The sequence below is a fragment of the Mercenaria mercenaria genome, chromosome 8, assembly GCF_021730395.1.
Source record: "Mercenaria mercenaria strain notata chromosome 8, MADL_Memer_1, whole genome shotgun sequence".
Lineage (NCBI taxonomy): Eukaryota > Metazoa > Mollusca > Bivalvia > Venerida > Veneridae > Mercenaria > Mercenaria mercenaria.
Window position 1 is genome coordinate 82,580,968 of NC_069368.1, and position 21,862 is coordinate 82,602,829.

Genomic DNA, 21,862 nt, shown 5'->3' on the forward strand with positions numbered 1-21,862 from the left:
TTCACACAGCAAACAACAGATGCAATATTCCACGAGCAGTGCAGTGAAAATATTTGATTTCATTATTTCAATGTTTTAACCACGTTTGGTATATTTGATCTTTCTCCACTCTGCGAAAAAATATTTTGATGAAAAACATGATGCCTTTAAACATATGTGGAGTATATTCATATGATTTAAAAATCAGTTTGAATAGTATATGTGACAAAATTTATATGAGCGGATTCGTAAAATGTTTTTCTTTGCTATGGTGTGAACATTATGCCGAAAAAAGATCAGAAAAAGCGAAAAAAATAGTAGCCAAGGAGAAACTCCAAAATCAACAAAAGGAATAAAGGACGCTAAAACCACGGGATATTTCAGTGATAAGGATTCAGTATTGATCAATAAAGGTTTGAACTCTTTTGTATTAACAAAACGCGTTAACAGTGGCCTTTATTTACTAATACCGGATTAACCCATAACAATGAAATTGGGAATCAGGTAGACATATCATATGACAAATATCTTATTTCGCAAAACCAATGTAAGAAGCGGCGTGGTCTAGTGGTTAACACGTATGATTTGTAAGCTTACGGTGCTAGTTCGAATACATGACTAGGTACATTTTTTTGTCTATCATGTTTCTACCTGGAGAAGGAATACAGGTAACATATACTGAGTATTTACTGGCATTTTGCAGAGGATCTCATATTAGAATAGACATTGAATCTATTAACATTGCAAAATAAATAAAAAAAACCTCTTGCAGGGAAAATAAAACCAAAGTTGCGATCGTTAACGACATAATGAACGTTAATAAAATGTTATGTTTAAGACATATCAGTAACATATTTATAACTACTCGTGTGAGCATTTCATTGAGGTCAGTTGCTACAGACACTGCTAGCTAGCATGATGACTACTCAGATACCGACAGTGCTTTTTAATGAACTTCTGTATACATATTTGTCATGACATGAAAAATAAACTTAAACAAATGAATAAAAAATGAAAGAAAAATAAATACAAAAGACGATATAAAAAATACCTGCAAAAAAGAATAAGTAAAAACTCACAAAGAAGGGCTCGAACATACATTATACAAACATAAAAAGAACAGAAGACCGACACACTATCCACTAGACTACAAATCTGTTATGATATACCACATCGTATTTAGAGTTACGAATACTACATTATACAAATTAACACCATTTATCGGATAATATACCTGCTTTACCTGTTTTTGGATTTTACCAAGTACCGTTAAAATGAAATTATCGCGATCCATTAATATCACAAGATATAACATTTAACGGCACATACACCGAGCCGGAGCAATTGACAATAATGAACAATATGAATGGTAACGGTTTTTCAAGCCCGCAGCCATACGCAGCCATACGTGTCAATGGTAAACAGGCCAAAACCAGGGCACGCAAATGGGAAATTTCACATCCATGAATATGTTACAGCATGGTGTGACGCCGAATATGTCACCGAATATGCTTTTATCTTTCACTCTGTCATTGCCAAAATAGCACATGCATACAGTGTAATAGCATTTTGTATAGGATATCGATCGAGTACGAGGTCTTTCTCTGTAGGAAAGACCTGCGCACGGGCATCTTGTGAACATCGAGAGCGCGAAGCGCTCGAGGTGTTTCGAGAAGCCCGTGCGCAGGTCTTTCCTACAGAGAAAGGCCGATGTAAGAGGTCGATATCCGACTAACATACCGTCATTCCTTCTCAAAATGTCCAGCGGTTACGATTCTGACCAGGCATTAGATCTTTATAATGAACTTGAAGACAGAAAGATTTTCCTGATACAGGATACATACATGTAAGGAATTAATGTTACTTTTAGAAAATTACGTTTATTCGTAAAGTTATGGCGTGATAATCGCTGTCGTACTTTAGTTTATATAGGTGTAGGAAGCGGAAAAATGGTACATGTAAGGCCGGAAAGGTATGTTACCTGAAAGGTTTATACAAGATAATAATCGTCTGCCTGCCAAAACAGCACATCGATATTCATAGACAACATGACACCTCAGAAAAGTAAAAACACCAAAAGACATTGTCAAAACTGTTTTAAAACATCTTTTATTGAAAGCGTCCATGAAGAACCTTGATATAATTTGACAAAGTTCACACAAATCCGTCCGTCCGGAGCCATATCTAGGAAGTGGTTGGGGATATTGAAATAAAACATGTTCACCACTACAGGGCAATGGGGTCCGTCAGGTGACAACCAGACTGCCCAAATTACACCAGAGTTAGGGCCCTTAGTAGATTCTAGTATTAACTATATAGGATACTATAAATTTGGAAATTTCTGCTTCATAACATATTTTAGCAATTTCAGAGTTATTGCCCTTTAACTGTTTAAAAACCCATACAATGTATATTTGTACATAACAAACTAACCAATTGGTAGAATTTCATTACACTACTTTCATTTCTTCCCATAAACATTTATTATCAACATGTGAAGTTGTGTACCCGGTCACTCCACCGCCCTGGTCACACCTCGTCCCCCTCCCTACACCACAATTTCTTTGTTTTCATTACAATTCATGAACATTTATCAGCATGCAAAGTTGTACACTCTCCCCACCTCGCTCCTCCAACAAATCACCTCCACCACCCCGATCATGCAGCCCATCCCATTATTTTTTCATTTTTCCATCAGCATTTATTATCAACATGTGAAGTTTTGTAACCCCCCCCCCCACACACACACACACACACACACACACACACACACACACATACCTTCCATCTAAATAAAACAAATTTTAAAACTTCCATGAATATTTAACAACATACTATTAGGGAGTTGTTCTAAAAGCTAATTAAGCCTAAAACAGTAATTATAATTCCGTTCAAAATAATTTCATTAGTCAGGATCAACTTAACATACATTTACTATGTACACTTAAAACATTCGTTTTCTGTTAAACTGATCTTGACTAAAGAAATTATTTGCCTCTTAGTAACATTCTTAACTATTTGCCGGATATATTTCCTTGGCATTCCTCACCTAAAACCCATTTTGCGGGGGATACCAATTAATTGAATTTGCTGTTTAAATCTGTGTTGCTGAATAAACAATTGCTCAGATTTATTCGACTGAAAATAATGTTTTCAATGGAATATGCTGGAAAATGGTGAATTGTAAATCTTTTTTGTCTGCCTCAGTGGTAGAGCGGTTAATGTTAATTTTGACTTATCATTTTCATTTCATATACATATATTTTCCTCTCATCTTTTGCGGCTTTATGTGGAAATTAGGATTTTTTTCTATTTTTAATTATGCATACATGTAAGGTGTATTTAATAACAAGAAATGTTAATAAAATTAAGCACGCCTTTCTTGAAATTCCGTTTATTTAACACTGACTATTTTATTGGGAAATCATGAGCAATCGTGATAAATCACCATAAAAAGCATGTTGTTGAAATACATGTATATTTATGTGTTTAACATATGCTATTTCGTCACTTTTTCACGTGCTCAGGTCTGGGTCAGACCAACTAGACCTCTGCACGAGAATTCTTTTGTTCAAAGAGGTCTTTCAGAAAAATATAGACCTCTGTCTAACAAAGGAAGAGGTATGTAAGCATGAGTAGCGGCAGGTATAGTCGCTTTTTTATTAGTACATTTTGTGTTGAATCAAATTGAATATTATTTTTACAGTTTTAAGTTTAATACTAAGTGTCTGACTAATGAGTAATAAAGTTAATGTTGATGAATGCAGTATTGTTTATTTATATGTGAAGCGTTTGACAAATTAATAGATATTTTTTAACTGATATCAATTAACACGTTTTAGTTTCCTTGCTTTTTATATCTAAAATATTGCTTTAGAAAATATTACCAGATAATTCTTACTTTATTTAAATTTCTGTTATTCTAAAGCAAATTTAAAAGGCATAATTTAGATTTTATATTTATTTGACACGGCGATTTGTTTTGTCTATGGGGGCCTCAAAAATCTTATTTGTCACATGTGTCACTTACTGACTATACATATGAGCCGCACCATGAGAAAACCAACATAGTGCATTATCAAGACCAGCCTGCGCATCCGCGCAGTCTGATCAGGATCCATGCTGTTCGCTTTCAATGCCTATTGCATTAGAGAAACCGTTAGCGAACAGCATGGATCCTGACCAGACTGCACGGATGCGCAGGCTGGTCTGGATCCATGCTGGTCGCAAATGCACTATGTTGGTTTCCTCATGGCGCGGCTTATATTATGTTGAACTTCTGTGGCCTTTAATAGTTACTGCAGCTTGATAGATATATGTCTTTAAACACAGTCAGTTTTCAGTAAAGCAAATATCAAGTAATTTTGTCACAATATGTCCAAAGCAATATTGTAACTAGCATTAATGTGATGTAACTTGCCTACGAAGGGAATGTTAGCATGTTGGCTGTCGTGTTTCTTGTTATTAGAATTGACTGATAACATGTGGATGGATTTGCTTATTCTATCATATACACCCAATTCAGCTTGTTATGAGTGCAAAGTTAAAACTCTTAAGTCAAATGATTATATCAACCTTGCCATTTTACTTCCATGTGGAAGTGTTAAGCAATGCCACCATGTTATTACAGCGCTTAGACCATACAATTATTAGACGACAAAGAACTTAGAATCATTTTCTTAAAATAAAACAAAATAAGGTACAAGTATGTATGTATACATCCTAGAAACAAAACTAAAATAGAAAAAAAGTGGAAACTCTACAGTTCGCTCAACACGACAAACATCTGAGCTTAGATATAATACATATACTAAGTTATACTAAATGAAGAGACTAAATATAGAGACAAAAAAGGATCAAATTGGTTCCTCAATTTGGCCCCTAGTGAAGCACATTTCTATTTTTAACAAATGATTGACATGTAGCAGATTTTGATAACATGGGACTAGACGTAATCAACGTTAATCAGAGTAATTTTTTATAACCGCAAACTTGTGTTGATCAGAATGAATTGATCGTCATTCCCATTGTGGTTGACATTCGATACCGATTAGTTTTTATATTAGGCAATTTCAGGACAATATCACTCCTTCGATGAAGATTTTTCTCTATAATCCTCACAAATAAGCAATTCAGTGTAAACGCCTAAAATACATTTACTTATTATATTCGTATACTCGGGCCATATTACGAACATGTCACTTACCACTTGATATCGATTATTACCATTTTAGATGGAATGCAATGCAGTCGCAATTATACCAGTAAATATTTGACGGAGATAATAGCTGAAGCCATTATATCACTTTTAAAATGAATATTAAAACAAACACTATCTTATAAGAACACTTTATTCAACTTTGATAAAAAATAAATAAATAACTTCATCAATAAATAAAAGCGACACATTATAAATGAAATAAAGTACAGTTAATGTGTAACAGTCATCGATGCATTGAGATCCTTCAAAATACTTCATTTCTAAAAACATTGGTATAATTTTTGGATAAAAGTCTTAAAACTCCGTTACACTTAAATTTAACAAATGGAAAAACTGCATTCTGAGATACGAATTGGAATACATATTTTAACTCGGACCATAAAATGTTTTGAATGGAACAGATCTTCAAACTACTCTGCAATTTAGATGTAAATAGAAGACAATCTTCAGCACTTGTTTCTTGAACTAGTAACTGAGTGCAAAGATATATTATTATGTCAAACAAATGTTACAGAAATAGAATTTTGCTCCATTTAGTACATTCTGAGTGGATAGGGTTTCCGGACAAATTCAAATAATTTTGTTGTTTCAAATCACAAACACTGTATTTGATGATAATTGGACATTATCCTATAGTCAGTAACATGAAAGAAAAAGCTGTAATCTCATATATCACGAACGTATTTAATGAACTGTTGTCCTATAGAAGTACCAAGATATCACACACTGTCAATTTAAGTGGCTATATGTTACGTAATGCCGAGTATTCTCCATTTGGCATCAAGATGTGTCGACTAGACTTCACTCCTTTAATCTATAAAATGTTTACTATGATGTTTCCACTTATTTCCTGAATCAAAGACCTGAAATATATAAGAAAATGGTATGGTTATAGTATTGCTCATAGATGTCTGTGCGTTTTGGTGATTATGATTCAATGAGCCTCGAAGTGCTAGTAAGAATTTGCTAAAATGTGAAGAATCTTTATGAAAACAAAAAGAGTAAATATTAGATATACTATAATATGTATGTATCTTATACAGATTTTCTTTCCCCGGTATTAATGTACAACATACTAGTAAAACAAAAAGTTCCTTTTTGCTAACCCATACTCATTATTCCTAACGAAGCTGCATTTCGCGGATAGTGTTTGAAGCTTTATAGAAACAGTTTCATAGCAATATATAATAACAATTGTACCATAAAACAATATATACACTAATTTTATATACGTAAGATAGTAACATTTACCATGGCAGAATTTCTTCATGAATTCTGGTTTTGATCCCATAAGGGCTTCATATGATGGTACTCTGATGATATGTCTCTCTACAGGACTGCTACACAATGCTTTCAACTCATCGTCTACAATGCTATCGCCAATTGCAACAACAAATAATTCAACATCATAATTTTTTGTTCTCCTGGCTTCATCTAAAACTGTTTTTCTATCAAATAATCTATCATCTACAAATACGACAGCCATATTTCTTGCCATGTTTCTTGCCCCATATTTTTCTTTAAACGAATGCGTGCGCAGACGTTTAAGCATATTGGATAATCCAGACAATTTTGTGGCTCTAAATGCCTTAGCTAACTCTCGGCTATTCTTATATTGGCCTAAGGCAATATTGGCAGCCCCACAGTTTTGCGATTCTAGACCAACATTGATATTGTCTTCTCCCATATTGAAATCATTTACAACATTTCCAATGAAGTCATATATCTGCTTTGTATGAAATGCGCCTATCTCCGCTGGATCAACAAGAAACATGACATCTGCTATGTTCTTTGCACCACATTCTGGGCCGGTATTAGCATCTTGCAGAACTTCGACTGAAATAAAGAAAACGAAAAGCATATGATTTTCAATCGCTTTAATTTTGGAATAAGACTAGCGTTTTATTAGACCAGCTTGATTATAAATGCAGAGACAGAGAGACTATCCTTCATGACAGACGTGACGACACTATAAAAGAGTTAAAAACTGCGTTTTATCCAAAACAAACCGAAATGAAGCTTTGTTAAAAAGCAATGTATGTTACAGCACGTATATATTTTTCCATACCAAACAACCATACTGTCAGTAATCGGGTTTAATCATGAATTGCGGCTTCATTGGCTAGATCCTGATATAAACTGTAGATCATTCTAAAGGTATTTGAAGGAGCTGATTTTAGCTCGTTTAAGAATCGGACAAAATCAATATTTCGAAAACAAAAAGTTTTTTTTAAAATCGTTTGAATGGACAAAATGTTTTAATGCTTACTATAATATTGCGAACGGTTTATAACAACCCATTTACAATGAAATTCAATAATTTAAAATGGTAAATATCGCATAAAAATCATTCTTGTCGATAACATAAAAACTAACCTAGGTACTTCAAAAATGTAAAATGTTCCTTTTATCACCCTCAGAGTTATTTGAAAGGATGTTTACTTTTAATCGTATTTAATTGTACTGAAGGAGAAATAAAATAATCCTTGTAACGGATATGGCGGATTTAAAAGTAATGTCGAAGCATTACCTTCACAAGCTTTAATTGACAGACTTTCTTTCACAGTGTCGTCCAGTTCGTCATAATTTCCAACTTCAAACAAATATTTATCTTCAGGGTTTTGAGGAGTGCTAGCAATTGAAGCTAGTTCATCTGTATTTGTCTGTGAGCCTATGCCGACCGCAAAAACAACAATACCATCATCCTGTCAAGATGGGAATAAACCATATAATTTTCAGTGATACAACTTTTGATCAGTAAATAAAAGGCATAAACGTTTTATGAATTATGTTTATCAAATCTTTAGGATGATCCTTTAATCATTTTTCCTCTTTTAGTTAAAGATAACAAAATGAAACTGAACTACAGAAGGAAATCCATGTTCTTTATACAATATGTATAACGTGGAAATACATGCTATAAGATGATAAAATAATAAAGAAAACAGTCAGCACTGAAATAAATTTTAGTGACATAAATCTGAAAATTAAAACCAGAAGGTATGATAATATATTCTGTGTCAATTTATTGTAATATCCTGACGAGATACGGTCGATCTGTCTATCAATACTAGTATAGTATTTAGTCATCACTGACGCAAACATTAATGTCCGAAATACATAAAAGAACGTCATTATGTATATTGCATAAATAATGAAGCACCAAATATACACAACGCAAATTTAAGTGCACCTAGCTTGTGTCGAAATTTGCTGCAGAATATTGAAAAGTTAAAAACAAACGTAGCACTTGAAAAAACGATTCTTCGACGTTTAAATACCAGACATTGATATGCAATGAAAATGAATCGATTAATCTGAAAACATATTGAAAACAATAAACAAGACGAACTATTGAAACAAGAGAAGAATTTTACCTTGACTTTCGCTGCTGACCTCTTTAGTTTTCTCTGGATTATAAGATTCTCCGTCTGTAAGTACAATCAAAATTCTTGCAATTCCAGGCCGAACTTTTTCCTTACTGAGACCTTTGGTTCTGATACCATCGAGAGCATCGTAAGTTTGAGTACCACCATAGTACTGTGGTATTCTCGTGACGGCTGCTTCGATCTCTTCCTTCGAATTGTATCTATCTAGTCCAAAGTCCTCACGATATCTGTACGAGAATGAGGCAACACCTATGCGCGTTTTATTTGGACCAATTTCAAAAGTGTTTACGACCTTTTTGACAAAGTTGAGTTGTTTCTTAAAGTCTACGGACCAAATGCTTGAAGATGAGTCAAGCAAGAAGAATATTTCAGCTGGCTTCGATCCACATACTGTAATAAATTTTGTATAATATGAATTAGATTACACTTTACGATAATCTTATTCTTGTAGAACATTTTGAACATTACTTTATGATCGTAGTATATATTTTCTAAACAATTATCAATGTACACTTTTTGAATTGACCAAAAACGTGTGTTCGCCGTAGTACAATTTAACAAGTTCTTATTTTTAAGAAAAAGAAAATGCGTTATGTAAAAATCAGAAATTATTATTATACCAGATTTGTTGAGCGCCCTTTTCATATGTAATATACGTTCAAAGGCGCTTTACAATTAAACATGTGACACATCGCAGATATGTAGGAAAATAACAAAACATGACATATGCAATCACAAAACTGAAACTGAACAATTTGATTAAACGCCTTTTTTATAATAATCGAAATATCGTAATACAATTCAGATAATGATAGAAATAGCATACCATCGCCTCCGATAAGTTTAGATGGGGCTGTCTCATACCTTGGCATCTGTCAAATAAGTAAATAAAACAGTTAGTAACAAAACTAAAGGACCATACATAGAAAAACATGAGACAGTATAAACTTCAACATAATACTTTTAGCAGATAGTTAGCCAGTTCTAGAATACATTCGAACCCAAATATTTAAACTTTCAATATTTGAATAGCAAATAGTAACCATTTGCTAAAGAATCATTTCTAATATTTTTAATATAGAGAATATAATTCAACTTACATATAATATCAACAGAAGCGAGGAGATTCTGTAGCTCACGCGTACAATTTCCATCTTGTTTTCTCGTATTCCTGATACCGCAAAATTTTAATCTTACTTGATTTGTAGTTTTTAAGGTTTTCAACTGGCAGTTAGTTGAATAATGTATGATTGGTGTCATTTTTTTCGATTTTTATATCCACCGGGGATAGAATAGGATCAAGAGCGTGGGAATAAATTCATAATTTTGGAATTTCAAATATTTACGAGTGTTGGCGGAAAGTGCCGAAATGCGACTTATAAGGAAGTGTTCGATGAAACGAGTAGCCCTGTTGATTGCGTAGATTAAGATAGTCAAGACGTTTTTGTTATTTATAGCACATATTCAAGTATCATGTTCAAGTATCTATTTAGTACAGGCACGGTTTTCTAACATTGTCATCTTTAGAATTATATTTAAACGATTATTCATTGCTCATGAGTTACACTCCTTATTGTTTCCCTATTTTTATAATTGTCTAATATATTTGTCAGTATGTCGTGACCCAGTCAACTGAAGTCAATTAAAAAATCATGTTTGTTTAAAAATATAATTATTCAAACACATATTTGAGGTAAACAATCGCAGACAGGGCGTTTGTGCAGGACAGCAGCTGCCTGTTGCGGTGTCGTTTTATTTGTAAACACTTTTTTTATTGACTTAAATTGCAAATATAACAAAACAGTGTAAAAGTAATGCCTGAGAAAATGGGAACTATTGTACATTTAGGCGAAAAGTAAAAGTTAGTGAAAATGATATGATTTACACTGGCTGCAGAAGATTACGAGTTGCAACCGCTAGCCTAGCTATGTCAGGGTAAAATCTGTGTATCTGCATGAGCATGTTTAATCATACTTTATAATGTATTACCGTGTTGCATAAAATAAACAATACCTTGTAAAGTCTATTTAAGCAAACCATTCCTTTAATAACATTATGTCTTCTTGAGTCTGTTCTTGAGAGGTTTGTGGTCAAACGACATCAGTTTTAAGATTTGAAATATCAGTTTGTAGTTACACAAATCTATAACACATTAATAGCTTCCAAGCTTTGAACAATCGATTTCAAGTCAAGAAAAAAAAATGGTTTAAATCAAGGAGTTTAGTTTTGGACATAGATAAGTGTTTGACAGGAGTGTCCCTCATGCTTGTGGCATATGCTCATGTCTGCATGGTTCTCCGATCTATGTACTTACCATTGGTCAAGTGGTTCTTGAAAAATGAATTTGAATAGTCTTGGTTTGAGACACGAGTTGCACACCCGTTTTACCTTTTTATCGGCATCTATACATTTTTATTAGATCTCAAGTGGGCTTTTCCATCACTTAGGTGTTTTATGATCCATAGCATTATGGCCCATTTCCTCTTCGCAAAAATGTTTACATGAGGACTGTCTAAGATGATTTATTTTCTTTCTGCTTTCGCATTCGTACGTATTTAGTCTATTACCATACCAACAGATCAGATTTCAAACTGCCAATAAATCGGATAGACTTTGGATTCAGTGTTGTTATAATTTCTGGTCCTTTGGGATCATGGAGTTCACTCAATGTTCATGGGTAATAGAGTTCCGCTTAAGCCGGTGCTAGGGGGCGTGAGGGGTGTTGTACTTTCCACTACCTCTCGTGAACAGACTCAATCAAACCGAGTCTGCAATTATGTTGCTTGGTTGCATTCTATGCTTCCAATGGAACTTCTTGCAGATTTTATTTGTATGAAACAAAGATAGTCCAAAGTACCAATTATCATTTTCTGGAGTAAAACACACAGCGTAAACATTGTATATTTTAATAATGTTAACAAATTTCAAAATTATTTGCTAAATACATGTATTTGAACTTCAAAGTAACCTTCCAAAACAAGTTTATAATTATGCAGCCCGATCATGTTTGCGTTTTATTTTCGTAAATAGGGTATAATCTTTGGAAACCACCCTTTCAGTTTATCCTGTATAGGGTTAAGTTTATCTAGTCTCATAATTCAACTACAATATGGTTAGTCGTCCAATTCAACAGGCATATATTTACTAATGACGATACTGGAATAACATCGTGTTTAATGTTTAGATATATAATATTTCTTTATGATTCTACCAGCCATTTCAGAGCTAAAATCATTATGCGGCAAACAGATGTTTAGAACACTTTTGATCGTCAGTCAATCTTACTGGTTTTCATTGTGCATTCCTGAAGGTTTTCAAATTCTTAAAAATGTACACTTTAGCTGGATCACAACGTGCATTTTTACCTTTTGAATTAGATGGCGTTCTTCGACCATGTATACCTGAAGAACTGTTGCGCTCTTACAGGTCCGACATCCGCTTTTTAGTGTTTTGTACACTAATTTTGGAATAGAGATATTTCAGCTTTACATTGTGGAAAGACATACTGTTGGTCATTAGAATGCGGGCACAGTCAAATGTGAAGACTCTGTCTGATAAATAAACGCATCCAATGCATTTAAAAAAAAACGACGACAATATTACTAGAGTATGTTTGTATATATTCATATATATATAAATATATCGCCATAAATCCGGGAAATTAAAATAATCTGTTCCACTTTGCTCAACAGTCCGTTACATTTTGAAATTATTCACGATGCTGTAATATCAATACTATATATTATTTTTCAACTTTACAATATTACACACTGTATTAGATCAATTGCAAACATCATATGAAACAGACAGAGCTAATACAAAACATAACTGAGCCAATATGAGAAAAACAGGGCCAATACGAAAAAACAGGGCCAATACGGAATTCAAGCATTTTGATTGGTTCAAAAGAGAGGGCCAATACGGAGAAGCCACTTCCGTTTGATTTTTAAATGACGCCATTTTGTTTTACATCAGAGTTATAGATTACATTTTTTTTTCACATTTTGATAAAAAAAAGTCATCCAACATGTTCATTTAATAACCAAGTATGACTGAGCGGGATGTACGTCTTCGGAGATTACAACGGTACTTTCGCTTATTCGGTATTGTGTAAAATGCAAGTGTTTCCTGTCAGAAATTCTAGCAGTTGTCAAGGAAAATAATAAGAAAATATGGAAACTCAGATTAATTAAAAGGATGAGACTTATCTTTAACAGACATTTTGATAGTGTGGACTATTTGTGCAATGATAAATAGCGATTCAAGTGCTGGAAAGTGGATGAATAAATTGGCGAACAAGAGTGTCAGTTGTGAACTGCAAACAATTTCGGATAAGAATTAAACGAGGCATGGGACTATATAATATGTGCTTGATTGGTTGTATTATCTTGATCAACACATATGTGTATAATTTTGTGTCTCGTTGCTTGCAGCCTAAAAGGAAACGACTTTTAAAGCAGTTTTTATCACAGTTCAAATGGTATGGTACTCGCTAAAGAAAATAAAAAGGAATTCCAAAAAATAAGCTATGTTCTAGTTACTCTTGATTTTGTCGCATTAAAAGTATCTTTCAAAATTATTCTCAAGTACCTACATACAACTCATTCTGTTTTACTGGCGAAAATGATCATGATTTCTAAAATACGTCTAAACTGTAAACAACTTGTCAAAGAATGACACGATTTTTCACCTGAACGTGCATAGCTGTCATAAGGTAACTCACAGAGTTCTTATACTGTTACCGCCAAGAGTTGAAAGTTGAATAATAATATTATCATTAATCAAGCGATTTCATATTGGCCTAGTTATTTGTTCTCGGGCACATTATATTATTATGTTCTTTCTAGACAAATTTTCTTGTTACAGGTAAAACATAGCATTAACATGCAGTAAAATAAAACGCAGTTTCATCTAATATTAACATTTCTAAAACGGTTGGCAGGTTGATAATCAATGCTGATACATGAACCTAGCTGGCTGTGTTTATAGGAAAAATAGTCCTCTCTCGCCTTTAAAAAAACAAGGAATCAAAAGCTTAAATAATTAATCAATTTTACCATAATCAGAAGAGTTGCCTCGCAAGAATCAAAGTAACTCGTCACAAATCCATTATATTTTATCCTGAAATCAGTGGAATTTTCTCAAAGATTTGTTACAATCACCTCTTCGTGTTACCAACATCTTTAGCGAATAAGTATAAAATAGATATATAATAGAGGGATGGATTGTTGTCATGCAACTTGCCTAGTCTTGTGCGAGGTGAGATTAGCGGATACGTGTGAGATTGTCATGCCCCGAACGCGTTAGAACACCGATTTTTCTTTATATACGTTACAGATCTTTCAAAGGCGTTACCCCTATCTCAACTTGCTTGTTGGCCGTTTCATTTTATATGTTATAATATTATATATTGCTCATATATATAAATATAATGAATTTCATCAGAAAATATTTATTACATGTCATCTCATTTGAAACGTACATATACACTTAACCGCTTTAAAATGTATATATTTGGAGATTCTGTGAAAAGTTCATATGAATGTTTCATAATAAGATCCTTCTATATATATAAAGGATAACTTCTTATGCTGAAAATATGCATGCATGAATTTGAAGTTGATTATTTTGCGGGAAAACGTCTCGGCTCTTAACAAATGCTTTTCAAATTTAGGCGTTTCTCTAATCAAAGCACATTTGAAATTTTTAGAAAGTTCATTCAAAAGGTATGATTATATATACATTGTCTTTGTTTTAAACGGGACAATATATTTTCTTTGTAAACTATTGTCAAGGTAGTTATGCACGTTCGGATAAATGTTTTATGCCCCCGAAGGTGGGCATATTAAAATCGCACTGTCCGTCCGTCCGTGCGTGCGTCCGGTAAATTCTTGGGCTGTAACTCTTCCATCCATAAAGGCATTTTGAACTAACTTAGAACAAATGTTCACCATAATGAGACGACGTGTCATGCGCAAGACCCAGACCCTTAGCTCCAAGGTCAAGGTCACACTTAGAGGTCAAAGGTTAACATGGTCTGTTTCGTGTCCGGTCCATAACTCTGCCATCCATGAAGGGATTTTGAAACAACTTGGCATAATTTTTCCTCATAATGAGACGACGTGTCTTGAGCAAGACCCAGAGCCCTGGCTCCAAGGTCAAGGTCACACTTAGAGGTCAAATGTTAACATGGTCTGTTTCTTGTCCGGTCCATAACTCTGCCATTGATGAAGGGATTTTGAAATTGTTTGGCATAAATGTTTCCTGTTCATGCGCAAGACCCAGACCCCTAGCTCCAAGGTCAAGATAACACTAAGAAGTCAAAGGTGTTTCTTATCTGGTCCATAACTCTGCCATTTATCAAGGAATTTGAAAAAAATATTGACACAAATGTTAACCATATTGAGAAGATGTGTCTCGCTTATGACCGAGGCCTCTTAAGTCAAGGTCAAGGTCACAAAATGATATGTGATTTTTTGCGCATACAACTGTGGCATTCTTCGGCCTGCTCTGGGGGCATTTATCACCAATAGTGACAGTACTTGTTTTCTCTTTTTTATTGCTACAACGCAGAATTTTATCAAACTCGGATGTTTCAATACTTCAGAATAGACAAAGAAACTCTGGCAAATAAAGAATATATGGTCTTTCGTGAATAGAATTTTTTCTACAATTTAGATTTTAAAGAAATTGAATGATTTGATTTGGCATACATCGAAAAAAGTACAGTCAAATACTGGATTTTAATTCCATAAAATATCTTATTAAGGTATTAAAACAACTAGCATTTTCTTTCGTGAAAGTCACATATATTGTTGTAAGATTTTTTTTGTCGCTATGCGATACATGTATATAACACTTGAATATTCAACTATACAGCTTTTATTGTGTCGAGACAAACAACGTTATACCTGCACTGTAGCTGCTATGAAATATGTACTAGCCATGCTAATGAGCACGTTAAGCACGTTCTCAATTTTCAATAAAACGGGCAATAAGTGATTCTGTCACTAAGAGTTAATGTCTGATAGACCTAATTAAACCATATTGCAAATAACTTTAATGTAATGTCAAATGAGTTAGCGGAGTGTTAGCATGTGTTCAGTACATAACTGTTGTCTTTATTATCATTAGAATTAATTGGTAACAAGTGGATAGATATGCTCACTCTATCATAATCATACAATTCAGTTTGTCATGAGTACTAAATGTAGCTAAAACTCGTTAAGTCAAGTAATGATTATATCAACCTTGTCTTTTTATTGTCAACCCTAGAAGTGTACAGTCATGCCACCAGTGAAATATACAGTTCTAAGACCATACATAGTAAAATGAAATACTTTTTTAGACTAACAACTTAGAACCATTTTCTTTATATAAGACTGTTATTTTGTTTGAAAGCGATGTAAGTGATGAATATATAGAGGATATTTGTTTGTTTCAGTGAAATATCAATTTTATTTCACAAGTGAGCATAAAAAAGTGATATTTTGACGAGTGGCGTAGCCACGAGTGAAAATGACTTTTTTGGTGCTCACGAGTGAAATAAAATTGATATTTCACTGACACAAACAAATTTTCTTTTTATTTCATGTGTAAAACTCTACTTTTGTTGCGTAATTTATAAAATGTCGAAAATCACGGGAAAGATCAACAGAGAGCATGACGTCATCTTAACGACGTCATCGCCAAAATGGTCCCCGGTATTCACAACGCTCGGTATACAATTTGACTTCAATCGCGACGGAGGACCGGAACTAGTTCAGCAAAAACAGTGAAAAATAAAAATGATAATCTACTGTTTCAAAACTATGGATTATCATTTTTATTTCACTGGAAAACATAAAATAAATCAGCCTTGCCAGTTTATTTCCATACCCAGGAGTGAAAGAGTTCCATCAGTCAAATCAGAAGAGCTACGATATTACCTCATCAAACGGCATTTTCAGTCTGACTACCGGCACCTCATGTAAGTTTAAAATACGGTGGTCACTAAGCAGCTATGAAGTTAAATTTCAGTGTCTATAACATACATTTCAAATTTACTCACTTCATCCAGAAGGTAGACCGAGGCCATAATACCACTTACCACTTAAATATTTCAATGATATTATATATCCAGTTTAGTGCAACCATATACTTAAGCCATGGTCTAGGTATTTTAAAAGGCCACTAAAACAAACACTAATTTAAAAGAACGTTTTATTCCACTTCAATAAATAAACATATAAAATAAATAAATAAATAAATAAATAAATAACTTCACGAAGATGTTAATGAAAGCGACACATTCATAAGATTTCTACAAGCTATGAAATTAATTAAGAAATAATTTATAACAAAAGTGTTGTAACACTTATTTATGCACGATGGGCGGTTATACGTCGGGCGTAATAGTTTCACGAGGGCGCAGCCCGAGTGAAATTATTTGTACGAAGTATTACCGCCCGAGTGTATAAATAGTGTTAAAATACGGTTTTGGTATAAATTATTTCGATTCTAATATGTCCTTAATCTAAAACAGTAGATAAAATATAGTAGCGCTCTTTCTAGGTCGCAACAAAAACATTGGCGTCATCGCACGTTAACGTGACGTCATTCTAGCGTAAGAGTGTTTTAACAAAGAAAAGCATATAAGAATGTATAATAGTCACTGACAATAGAAATTCTTCAAAATGTTTCATTTATAAGAACATCGGTTATGAAACTGGGTTTGAATATGAGTCTCAAAACTGCGCATTCGATTGGTTGAGTAAGAGCTCAGTCTTGAAATACTACATCTTTAGACTTGTCTTCAGGTCAATGTTTGTTAATTTGTTCCGTAAAAAATGTTATCAAATAGATCAGTAGGTCAATATCTGCAACATAGTGCAAGACCTACAAATCTAAATCAAGGACATTTTTTAACGTTCTTTTTATAGTCAATGACTTTTCTTAACTGTATAATGTCAACGAAAAATTGGAATTAACAAGTTGTTGTCCCATTCTGTACATTCAGAGAGGTTAAAACTTCCGGACAATTATCAAATTACAATAGTTTAGTTACAAATAATAAATAATGTATTTGATGACAACTCGACATTATTCGCAAGTTAATAATCTGAATATAACAGTAACCTTCTAATATTCTCAAATACACATACAACACGAGCACATTTAAAATACTATAGTCCCATGTAAATGTAAGATATCACAAAGCGTCAATCTATCCTAAAACAGGCCGTATTGATCTGTGTAAATTACAGTCACAATACGTTACTCGGTGCCGTCTGGATAATCTCCATCACATGTGTCGACTAGACTTCACTCCTGGATTCTGTAAATAATATCTACTATGATTTTCCATTTATTTCCTGAATCAAAGACCTGAAATATCAAAAAACAGGTACTAGTTATATTATGGTTTATAACTACCAATTAATTGATTAATTCATTGAATATTGTTTTGTTAATACAGTTTATCTAATAAAAGCTGTAAAAAGACCCATTGGAAAACATGAAGTATCAATCTATCTATCTATCTATCTATCCCCTGATATACAGTGCAATTTGCAACACAAGAACTGTTTATTGTGCTGACCCATGTAATAACGTAAAACGTATTATTTCTACCTATTAATAAAATTGGATAATGTGGCAGTTTACCTCAATACAATCGACACTGTTTATTTTCCAATACAGGTAACTAATAATTACTTTGCAATATAGACCTAAGATAATTTTATGACAGATTAACTTTGAACACCCCTGGACTTACTGGACTCAACTGCCACATTATCAAAGTTTATTAGAACGCTACATTTAGCTGTTATTGTTTGAAGCTCGATAGAAAACGTTTCATAGCAATTGTAACATGAAACAATAACATTGGCATTGATTTACTTTACGTAAGGTAGTAACATTTACCCTTGCAGAATTTCTTCATGAATTCTGGTTTTGATCCCATTAGGGCTTCGTATGATGGTACTCTGATGATGTGTCTCTCTACAGGACTGCTACACAATGTCTTCAACTCATCATCTACAATGCTATCACCGATTGCAACAACAAATAATTCAACATCATAATTTTTTGTTCTCCTGGCTTCATCTAAAACTGTTTTTCTATCAAATAACCTATCATCTACAAATACGACAGCCATATGTCTTGCCATGTTTCTTGCTCCATATTCTTCCATAAATGCATGCGTGCGCAGACGTTTAAGCATATTGGATAATCCAGACAATTTCGTGGCTCTAAATGCCTTAGCTAACTCTCGGCTATTCTTGTATTGGCCTAAGGCAATATTGGCAGCACCACAGTTTTGCGATTCTAGACCAACTTTGATATTGTCTTCTCCCATATTGAAATCACTAACAACGTTTCCAATGAATCCATATATCTGCTTTGTATGAAATGCGCCTATCTCCGCTGGATCAACAAGAAACATGACGTCTGCTATGTTCTTTGTACCGCATTCCGGACCGGTATTATCATCTTGTGGGACTTCGACTGAAAAATAAAACATGTAAATAGAACTATAATCATGGAATAAGACAAATAAGACAACAAGCTCATTTAGAAAGCAGAGACAGAGAGAGTACACAACTGGAAGTCATGTGGTTAATAGATCGAGCACGGGCAATAGGCATGTGCTTTGTAATAATAAGACTAAATGAACACATCTGGTATTATTCGTTCACTACCATAGGGAGCTTGCCAGTAACTTGTTAATATAACACGTTGATACTGGCATTAAGTAACCTACTTACCGACGTTACAAGACTATACAAAAATAGAAACGACGTTTCGTCCGTAACATAGATATATGTTATTTGTTTTGTTTTGTTGGGTTTAACGTCGCACCGACACAATTATAGGATATATGGCGACTTTCCATCTTTGATGGTGGAGGAAGACCCCAGGTGCTCCTCCGTGCATTATTTTATCTCGAGCGGGCACCTGGGTAGAGCCACCGACCTTCCGTAAGCCAGCTGGATGGCTAAATATATGTTAAGATCGGAGTATTGGGCATATCACACAAATACGTTGTCAAGTCTTGCCTATATTGTATCTAACCCTAAAACTGTAGCTTTACCTTCGCAAGCTTTAGTTGTAAGAGTTTCTTTCACTGTGTCGTCCAGTTCGTCATAATTTCCAACTTCAAACAAATATTTATCTTCAGGATTTTGAGGAGTGCTAGCAATTGAAGCTAGTTCATCTGTATTTGTCTGTGATCCTATGCCGACCGCGAAAACAACAATACCATCATCCTGCCAAGATGTAAATAAAAAATGTAACATTTGATACAAAAACAGAGTTACCACTTCTATTTGCGTATGTAAAATACCTTATTTAAAGGCATATAATGTTCATTCCAAGAAAATATCTATGCTTTATTTTATGTAACCTGTAGGTGTTCATTAAACCATTTAATCAGTTAATTAAAAGTAGTAGAATAGAACTGTACCATTGAATAAAATACTTGTGTTTTTACAAATTGTATTTCACAAATAGTAAAATAAATAAAAACAATCTCCATTGCAATAAAATTCAGGGATTATGTTAGTAAAATTAAACTTCATCAATTTCGTTTATCTTCACATGAAAAAAAATTATAAAAAAGTGTCGTTAAACCTCGAAATTAAGTAAAACGTCTGTAATAAATGGCTAAGGACAATGGATCGTAGAAACAAACTAAAAGTATCCTACACAATACAAAATACTAAACCAGAGCAATGAAATACTCATATTAAACAAACATTACTACCAGAAATTGATATGAAGTGTGAATTATGTGATTCGTCTGTACATATTCTAAACATCATGACATTTAAAACAATTCACTACACATTTGAAAAGAAATGAGCATTTTACCTTGACTTTCGCTGCTGCCTCTTTAGTTTTCTCTGGATTATAAGATTCTCCGTCTGTAAGTACAATCAGAATTCTTGCAATTCCAGGTCGAACTTTTTTGTTGCTGAGACCTTTGGTTCTGATACCATCGAGAGCATCGTAAGTTTGAGTGCCACCATAATACTGTGGTATTCTCGTGACTGCTGCTTCGATCTCTTCCTTCGAATTGTATCTATCTAGTCCAAAGTCCTCACGATATCTGTACGAGAATGAGGCAACACCTATGCGCGTTTTATTTGGACCAATTTCAAAAGTGTTTACGACCTTTTTGACAAAGTTAAGTTGTTTCTTGAAGTCTACGGACCAAATACTTGAAGATGAGTCAAGCAAGAAAAATATCTCTGCTGGTTTCGCTCCACATACTGAAATAAAAGTTGAGTAATGCAAATCAAATTAAACTGAACTGTCATTATAGTCGTGTACACAATTTTGAATATAAGTTTATTTTTTTGTTAAAAGTATATCAATGCGTACATTATGGTAAAAACAACAAAATATATGACCATCCAAGTGCAATTTGATAAAGACATTTCTATAAAACAAAAACCACAGAAAATGAATAATAAAACATTAGACAAAAGTAAAAAAAAGTATTAGAAATAGCATACCATCACCTCCTATAAGAGTAGAAGGGGCTGTCTCATAGCTTGCCACCTGTCAAAAAAGTAAAAGAATATCAAAACTAATTTCGCGATACACTCACCTACATATATAAGTAAATGTTTATTAAAACATCATAACATGATACCAGATATATTCTGTAAAATATTTAGCAGATATTCAGCAAGTCCTAGAATAAAATACCTATATTTGAGTACTTAAAACACGTCTAATAACTGATCACTGTTTTGTTGTTTTACTTTTGAGAAAATTATGAAAACTTACAAAGAATATCAACAAAACTGAGCATATTCTGAAGTTCATCCTCAAAGTTTCCATCTTTATTTCTCGTATTCCTTATACCACAAAATCTAAAAGGTGCTTCGATGTGTAGTTTTTAAGATTTTCAGTTGACAGTTAATTGTCTTATGCATGATTGGGGACGAAATGATTCGTTTATATATGCATATCGGTTGAAACATGAATGGGAGCGTGTGAAAAAAATCGCAGAAAAGGTATGTCAACTATTTACGAGTGTTGACGGAAAGTGTCGAATATCGGCATATAAGGAAATATTCGATGGTTCGTGTAGCAACGATTAAGACTATTAAGATTATTTTGTTATTTAAAGCACGTTTCAAGTATCTACTCGGTGTTGGCTCGGTTTTACATTGTCATAATTAATATCATCTTAAATGCTCTTGAGTTACACTCCCTATTGTTATCCTACTTATTTTCAATTTTCTAATATATTGGTCAGTGTGTCGTGACCCAGACA

The 21,862-nt window shown here is 33.6% G+C and overlaps 2 protein-coding genes across 2 annotated transcripts; both read right to left on the reverse strand.

Moving 5' to 3' along the window:
* Positions 1-6,055: 6,055 nt before the first annotated feature.
* On the reverse strand, positions 6,056-7,501 carry LOC128558915 (matrilin-3-like). The gene is made up of 3 exons (XM_053549210.1): positions 7,498-7,501; positions 6,452-7,036; positions 6,056-6,063 (listed from the first exon to the last, which is right to left on the reverse strand). The coding sequence occupies exons 1-3, from the start codon at positions 7,499-7,501 to the stop codon at positions 6,056-6,058; spliced, it is 597 nt and encodes a 198-aa protein (XP_053405185.1).
* Positions 7,502-7,765: 264 nt separating this feature from the next.
* Positions 7,766-21,862, reverse strand: LOC123523251 (cartilage matrix protein-like). The gene is made up of 9 exons (XM_045300967.2): positions 21,370-21,862; positions 21,093-21,138; positions 20,446-20,846; positions 19,667-19,841; positions 18,496-19,080; positions 9,690-9,760; positions 9,416-9,461; positions 8,578-8,979; positions 7,766-7,905 (listed from the first exon to the last, which is right to left on the reverse strand). Exons 1-9 carry the CDS (start codon positions 21,421-21,423, stop codon positions 7,901-7,903), a joined length of 1,785 nt encoding a protein of 594 aa, XP_045156902.2. The 5' UTR covers positions 21,424-21,862; the 3' UTR covers positions 7,766-7,900.